Source organism: Camarhynchus parvulus, chromosome 3, assembly GCF_901933205.1.
Source record: "Camarhynchus parvulus chromosome 3, STF_HiC, whole genome shotgun sequence".
NCBI lineage: Eukaryota > Metazoa > Chordata > Aves > Passeriformes > Thraupidae > Camarhynchus > Camarhynchus parvulus.
Window position 1 is genome coordinate 77,388,727 of NC_044573.1, and position 8,148 is coordinate 77,396,874.

At 43.8% G+C, this 8,148-nt stretch overlaps 1 protein-coding gene across 1 annotated transcript; it reads right to left on the reverse strand.

Moving 5' to 3' along the window:
• Window positions 1–957: 957 nt before the first annotated feature.
• Window positions 958–3,436, reverse strand: KCNF1 (potassium voltage-gated channel modifier subfamily F member 1). The gene is made up of 2 exons (XM_030945687.1): window positions 3,093–3,436; window positions 958–2,991 (listed from the first exon to the last, which is right to left on the reverse strand). Exon 2 carries the CDS (start codon window positions 2,791–2,793, stop codon window positions 1,330–1,332), a length of 1,464 nt encoding a protein of 487 aa, XP_030801547.1. The 5' UTR covers window positions 2,794–2,991; window positions 3,093–3,436; the 3' UTR covers window positions 958–1,329.
• Window positions 3,437–8,148: the final 4,712 nt, after the last annotated feature.

The window sequence follows — 8,148 nt, forward strand, 5'->3', positions numbered from 1 at the left end:
TGCTCAGCACAAAAGGGAACAAATGAAGATAGCTGCTCTAGCCCTTTAAACATTTGGGATCCTGCTTCCAATTTATGTAAATATATCTGTGTGCCAGTGCTCCCCTTCCCTCCAAGCTGGCATAACTCCTAGTTTCAATGGATTTCTCTGGCACCAGACCTATTACACATACAGTTTTTACACCAACCAAATTTAGACTTATGTAGATGGCACTTGCTTTTGGAAAGGATAGTATCTATACACTGGTGTTGATTAATTGGTATATTAATTAATGAATAAGATACTGATCAGTACCTACTGCTTCTGTAAACTAATGTTTACCGAGTTTGCAGTTATTGTAGGGGAAGGGTATGTTATTTTAAAGAATAACCTAATAACATGTTTATTCAGCGAGATATCTTTACTAAAAATCAATTGGAGACTATACTATTTTTACTGAAACTTTCAAAGAGTTAGTTTCTTATTTAGAATTACTCAATTTAACTTCCTTATAAACTTCCCTTGATTTAGTAGAGAATTAAAGATACTATGATTTAACTCAGTTTTAAAAAGCTACTTAATTATAAATCCTTCCTGAAAGATCCCTGCATATATAAACCATCCAGCAATTAATAGCTAGAACAAATATTTTTAAATTTTCCCTTTAAAATACACTGATTCTGTTCTGTATCTCTGCTCAAAATATAGTTTCATGTCCCATTGAAAATGACACTTTTTCTGGAAAGTGGAACAGAAACCTATCCAAAAAGTTGACCCTAAAGTACACTTTTACAAAACAAAGCCATTTATTCACTCTAATATTCTGCACACAATATGCTGATACCTTCGGTATCTCTAGGCTCGAACTGCTTGTAACATTTTGCTGTAAGCATGAATCTAATAAAAATGAGAGGCTGCTTTAATTTTTTTAAGGAGCAGTTCCCCTAGCTGCAAAGGCATTGAAGAGAGCCTGAAAGACACAATCTGTGTGATGCTGCTCTTTATTGTCACAGGTACAAAGTTCTGATGTGGCAATGTTGCACATTCGGGTCATTGAACATTTACGGATCAGGAAGGATTTTTCAGTCTCAGAAATGGTTACAAATGGTTTTTGTCAGAACACACTCAATATAAGCAGTCTGATCTCAGTGGAGTCCTACTGTTTTATTTTGGGTTAATAATGGTAAAATCTTACCAACTGTTGATGGAGAAGCCATGGGGTTAATTTATATTCATGTTGGAAAAGCAAAGCAGTGCTCCCTCCCAACTCTGACAGATCTGCGAGTCCCTTCCATAGCTGATTGTCAGGTTGTCCTGATCTGCAGCTTAGCGCTGACAACAGCTCACAGTTTATTTGCAGCTTTGAAGCCTGGTCCTATGGTGTTTCTCTTCTGACAGGAGATGAATAAAGGTGTCACTGTGGGAGACTTTTATCCGGCTGCTATAAAAAGGACCCTCTTTGCTTTCCCTTGAAAGATCCTCCAGTTCACTTCTGGAGCCTGCAGCTTTCCCCTCAGCAGAGTTTAGTTCCATCAGCTCCAATTCATGTTTGGCAGCTGTTTCTAAAACTCTCTGTTTGTTGTAATACCTGACAAAGTTGTTAATGATGGGATGGATGGGGAGGGCGATCGCTATCACTCCACAAAGAAAACTGATGGCAGCATTCAGTTTTCCTAGTGTTGTTTTAGGGTAAATGTCTCCGTATCCAACTGTGGTCATGGTAATGATTGCCCACCAAAATGATTGAGGGATGCTTTTAAATAAAGTTTCGGGGTGACTTTGTTCCATGGTATAACCTAGGGCAGAAAAGACAAAGATTCCAACAGCTAAGTACATGAGGAGCAGCCCAAGCTCCTTAAAGCTGCGTTTCAGGGCATAGGTTAGGGTCTGGAGCCCTGAGGAATGCCGTGCGAGCTTGAAAATCCTTGCGATCCTCATGATGCGCAGCGCCTGGACAGCCTGCTGGACATTGCTCAGCTCCATCAGCTTGGCCCCCAGGTGGGTCAAGGTCAGGCTGACGTAGAAAGGAAGTATTGCTAGCACATCAACAATGTTCATGAAAGAAAGGGCAAAGTGGAGTTTGTTGGGAGAGGAGATCAGCCTCAGCACGTACTCCATGGTGAACCAGCCTATGCAGGCGGTCTCAATGCTGTCCAGGGTTGGGTGCTCCATACGGTTCCCCTCTGCATCTACCACCTGCAGGTCTGGGATGGTCCCCACACACATCACAACAGAGGAGATCAAAATAAACAGAAAGGACAGTACAGCAATCACTCTAGCTGGATAGGATGATTCTGGCTTCTCCAGAAATTTCCAGATGCATTTTTGGCACTTTTTCCAGCGACTTTCTGAGGCATCTACTCCCAAGTCATCCAGAATGAGTTGCACCCTTCGGGCTATTTCTTCCAGTTCCTCCTTTTTTTCACTTAGGTGAGCTTTGCAGCAGTCATCCAAAAATTGCAGATCCACTTTCCAAAATTCCATTTCATTCTTGAAACATATGGGGCATATTCCTTTCTTCATGTGAATTTCCCCAAAGTAGTACACGTCAATAATGCATTTGAAAGCATCTGGATCTCTGTCAAAGTAAAACTCTCTCTTTCCAGGATCATAGTCATCACAGAGGGAAAATATGCTATCGTATCCACCCGATAAACAATTGACCAGCTCTGCCAGCCGTGTTTCTGGGTACTGATTCAGGTAATCTCCATAGAACACCTGCCTTACCCCGCCGACATTGACTACAATCTCCATTTCTTCACTTTTTTCTGATCCATCAGCGTCCACATCTGGAAACCTAGAGTCACCTGCCATTTTATAATTGTATTGGATTTTGGTTGATTTTTAGCCCGTTGTTTGGTTTCACAGCTTTGTGGTTTTAATCTCTCATGAAAGCAAATCAGCACTGAGCCAGCTCTGTTACAAATGTCACCAAACTGCCCTGGAGTCCTGGTGGGAAAGGTTACTGATAGAAACCTGCGGTCGGGAAAGCCTGGTGAGGAATGCAACAAGCTGCAGGGAAAAGACAAGTCATCGGGCTGCTGTGCCTGCAAGCAGGGTGTTAGAAAGCTCCAGCAGACTGGAAAGAGAAGAAACCATTTAATAAAACTCACCACTCTGTTCAGTGCTCGAGAGTCTTTTCAGGTCCCATTCTGTCTCTAAAAGGGGTATCTATTCACAGCTTGGAAGTCACGGCAGAGAAATAAATCCCGAGCTCTGATTAAGGCACGGTGCAGTGAGTGACAGCTCTGAGACAGCCGGCGGGGCGAGCCCACGGGAGCTGCCGCGGCTTCTCCCTTCGGTTCCACCGACTTCCCTAGAAAGCTGCTTTTGAATTTTGTCTCTCTTTCCGTTTTCTGTTTACTTTAAGGTCTTCCAGAGTTCATCTGCTGACTCTCGCACATAGTCAGTCGGTGCAAACAGGCAGAGGAGAAACTTGTGCTTGTTTTCCCTTCGCTGTTTCCCAGCACAATAGGGAGCCTGGGCTGCCAGGAGTCCTTTCCAAACTCTACCCTCTCCTGGTGAAACGCAGCAAAGCACCAGCTGCACAGAAAGCCCTTCTCAGCTATTTATACGCCTGCCCAGTGGTACAGTGATGGGTTTCTATACTGACAGGAACTTTAAGGAGTTTTTATAACATTTTTTTTAATCACATGCAAAGCTTAATCGTGTATAAAGTCATCCAGAGCTCAGAGAGACACACAAATATTTTCTCCAGGCAGAAACCAGAAGAAGCAATACTGTGTTTTGGGAATAAACATATGGCATAAATCCTGCTCTCAGTGAGACTGGAGCAACTCTAGAGCATCCCTGTCCTGCGTCAGGACATTGAGTTAATTTGGGTTTGTACTGGTGTCTTTGAGAGAGAAGCAGAGACCGTAAAGTTTCTGTTGAAGATGTGGAGCAGATGTGGAGCAAAACCTCCCCTACACTCTGTGCATGTTTCCCGAAGCTCTGGGTCCTCACTTTTAGCTACGTTTCTGTGACCTGTAGTTAGCTGAGCCTGAGGAGGGTTTGAGTAATTTACATCTATTATGATTTCTCAGTGACTGCTACTTACCAGAAGCAATGCTTTGTACTGCAACCAGCTCTTTAAAAGTAGAAGTAGAATAACAAGCATTTCCTTTTAACATTGTTTGCTCTGAATTCCAGGATTTGAAGAATATTTCCCAACCCAGACCTCTACAGGCAGGAAACCTACCACCCTTAAATTATTAAATCTGACTCTACAGTTCATTTTAGTGGATCCAGGAAAATCTACAGTTCATAAGTTAACTGTTTCTGGCACAGCAGAACGAGCTGCACAAGCAAGTTATGATCCTTTCCAATTTACTGGCTTCTGAAAAGCTTCTCAGTAGAGGGGAATAGAGAGGAGCAAATCCAGCAGACTGTTTGCTTCTCCAGGCTTGTGTCCATGCTGGGAGAAAGGTGGGATCTGTGAAGTCCCTGCTGTCCTCCTGCTGGTGTCACACAGCCAGGGGGACCCTGGTGAGTACACAGTGTTCCTGTTCCACTGTCTCAGAAGCTTATGGGTGATTAATGAGGGGCTGTGCACCAGACCTCATCTTGACATGGCATAGTGCTCATAGTGTCACATACCCAGGAAAAGGGAATATCAGGTCCCAGGAAGAGGGTAATATCTATTAATCTACACCTGTGTCATACTGTGAACCTCTGGAGGCCAGTGTCACCTGAGTGTGTTCCTGAGTGTGCTGCATAGTTTGGGTACAATACAAGAGGTCCCTTGAATTTTTTTCCAGTCACATATAAATTTGCTGATACTTGCAAGCTTCTTGAGACAAAAGAAATGCTTTGGAGACCTGGAAAAACCCTCAGGTTATTTGTGTTTATCAATAAATAATTACCCACCTGTGGCTTTCCTGCTTACTTACTAACTTGGCATGAGCAAAATAAATTTTAAGATGCCAATAGCAGTGACATGCTTGCACAGGGGAAAATGCAGATGGGATTACTTATCCAATCTTACAAAACAAAATCAAGATCTGGAAAAGTTAGGCTTCAAATTTTGTCACACTGCATAAGCATAGGGAAAAGTTCTGTAGATTTAAATCCTCAGATTTAACCATCTCAGATCCTACTCTCTTTGATCAACAATTCATTTCAGTGACCTTTTCGTTTTTCTCTAGATGATGATAAGAAATCAATGCAGGGTCCAGCATGATCAACACAGCAACCTTTGTTTCCAAAAAGGCTTTTCTGCCTCCCTTATCCCTCCCTGTCCATTTTACAGAACAAATACCTACAAAAAGGCACGCAGGACATTGTTCTGTTTGAAAGGTGAAATCAGCTCCTTTCAGATGATAAATCTCAGCACATTCTCAAAAGATTGAGAAGAAACTATTTTTGAAATGCCAGATCTGTCCTTATAAAGACTTTACTTAGTGTGGCTGCTAAAATCCTTGTGCTTTATTCTCCCTCGTCTTGCACCTTTTCAGAGTTCTTTACACCTTTCAGTGTGCCTGTGAAATGTTAGAGGAGATCTGGTAGCATTTTAAATCCACTTGGGCAAATGTAAATGATCCAAAGAACGGTCAGGGAAATCATAATGAATTAAACCCTTGTTTTTGTAGCTGAAAAGAGTGACACAGGCTTGCTTGATCAATGTTTGTATCAGATGTATCACAGATCAGCAAACAATGGGAGCAGAAATAATAATTTGCAGCAAATAATTTATTCCATTAATTCATTTTTTTATCCACAAAAAGAAAGCTTCTCTAATCTAAAAATTTCAGTAGATAATTGTTGCCCTATAATTCATTTATGACCAGATTGCTGCAATTATTAGGGCTCCTAAATTCAACTTCTGTTGCCTGTGAGAACAGGTCAAGCTGTGCTGTGTCTGCTGGAAGCAATTTGTGCTGGCAATTGAATTCCTACAGACCCAACAAGAAACACAGAGGGGTTTTTTTCCTGTGTTGGTGCTTTGGCTCAGAGAACAACACATGGATTTGAGCTGACAGTTGTGTTAAGTTTTGGCTGTGGTTCAGACAGGCTCCTTCAGGGAGGAGGAGGAGGAGGAGGAGGAGAGGAGGAGGAGGAGGCCCAGCCAGACACCAAGCCCTGCAGCCTGAGCAAAGGGCTCCTGGGTCGCTGGGCATCCCTGCTGAGGCAGGGGCTGCATTTAGTGGGGTTGCCAATATCCCGGGGTGGGGCTTGAACCCCAGCAGGGCTTGGTCCACAAAGTGTAGGTGGAGCTCAGAGTGGGTCCCCAGTGACACTGGCTCCTTTTGAGGGAAGTGGGTGGCACAGAGCACCCACAGTGCAGCACAGGGACCTGCAGTAACCACAGTCCCCAGGGAATGCTCACGTTCAAGGTTTGGCTATCTTGTTGATTACTTTTTGGGAAAGGACATTTACCCCTGAGTGGCTTTATGCCAGTCTGGGAAGAGAGATTGCTCCTCTTGAGCACTCGTCTGGCTCATACTACATTCCTGAATCCCAGCCAGCACCTCTGTCCTCCTGTCAGATGCACCGAGCTGCTCCCCACCGAGCTGTGGGCACTAGCGGTGCTTTAAGGACTGTGAGTGGGTTAGAAGCCAACCCTAGGGAGATAAGATTGGATTCCACTGAGAGAAGGGTGCTTAGTACAGAGGCAGGACTTGGACAGCCTCTCTGCAAGCAGGCTGTGGAGCAGTCAGCCCCTGCCTGCGCTGAGCACAGCCCTGAACCTGCCCTCTCCCTTCTCCCAAAATCACAGGCAAGCTCAAGAAAGTTTAGGGACCTGACTCTGACTGTCCAAGTAAGAAACAGCTAAAGCATGTCTGGCACAGATCCAGCCCACACTGACCAGCTAACATGGACATTTCCTAGCCATCAGAGACAATTCCCAACAGAGCACTTGCAGGCACCACCAGTACTGCTGATTAAAAGGACTTCCTAAAAGAGATGGAGATGAGTTGTCAGTTTGCCTCAATGCCCAGGGACATCCTTGGGCACATGTAAATCTGCTTATACTCAGCATAAGCACACATTCTCTGTTGTGTCATATTTAGGTTTTAAATGACACATGCAGTACTGGACCTGTGATAGATTCAGCAGGAGATCTCAGCATCTAACACACAGCTTCACCACTTACCTTAGACTAGATACACACTATGGAGAGCCACTCGAGACAAGAACATATCATCAAAATGTCCTATAGAAAAGTCAATCAGGGACCTAAAGAAGGATGGAAAATGGAAATATCTTATTCTTTCTCCCTTGCTTGGGGTATTATGGGGTCAAAGTTTTCAGCCAGTTGCATGGACATCACTTCTTCAGCTGACAGTACAAGGTTCTGTATGGAAAAAGCACCATACAATTACTTCATGCCAATCACAAGAAATGGGAAGCACATAACCTGGAAGGACAGGAAGCAATTAATTATGTCATTCTGGACTTCAGACAGAGCAAGTCATCCAGACCAGCTATTCTGATGACTTTACCACAGCCAGCTTTAGTAAGTTCACGAAAGATTTTACTGAAAGAACCCTTTAGGGCTTCCAAATCTAAGGAGGTTTCTACTGGTTAGTGCAGCGACATCACAATCACACTGGAAGATCCAGCACACCCTCTTTGGCAAATTAATCCAGCTACTGCAACATGTTGGTTTATCCTTTATAGCTCAATATTTCAAATCTGTTTTCAAATCACACCTTCTTTTATCCTTGTAACATGCTCTACAATAAAGTCAGCTGTTTTGACACATCAAGAACACATGGATTGCCTTCCCTTGGGCGCTGTGGTTCCCAGCATGGATGTGGTGGTGCTGCCATAGCACCAGCACCAACCTCATGCACCTCCCCAGCATACCTGAAGGGCAGCAGGACATGACTTGATGTCATGGGCTGTTAGCACCAGGGCCTGTGGGAGAGGAGCTGTGGGCACTGAGTGCCTGCAGGAAACCTCTGTGTGCAGTGGCAGCAGCTCCTGGTCCCAGCACTGATGTGTGTCTTGTGTGTGTAGCCATGAGCTGCTGGAGTGAATCTGAGCTTCAGCATGAAAGATGCTCATTGACCACTCCGGCTATTTCTAGCAACAGGTGAGTCTTTTAAATCCCTTGATATGGTAAAAGGTCCCTGTAAAGCTAAAGAAACAAATTGTCTACTTCTTTTAATACATCTCCATGCTTTCTGTGAAGTTTCTCAATACATGAAACTTCCTTCAGAT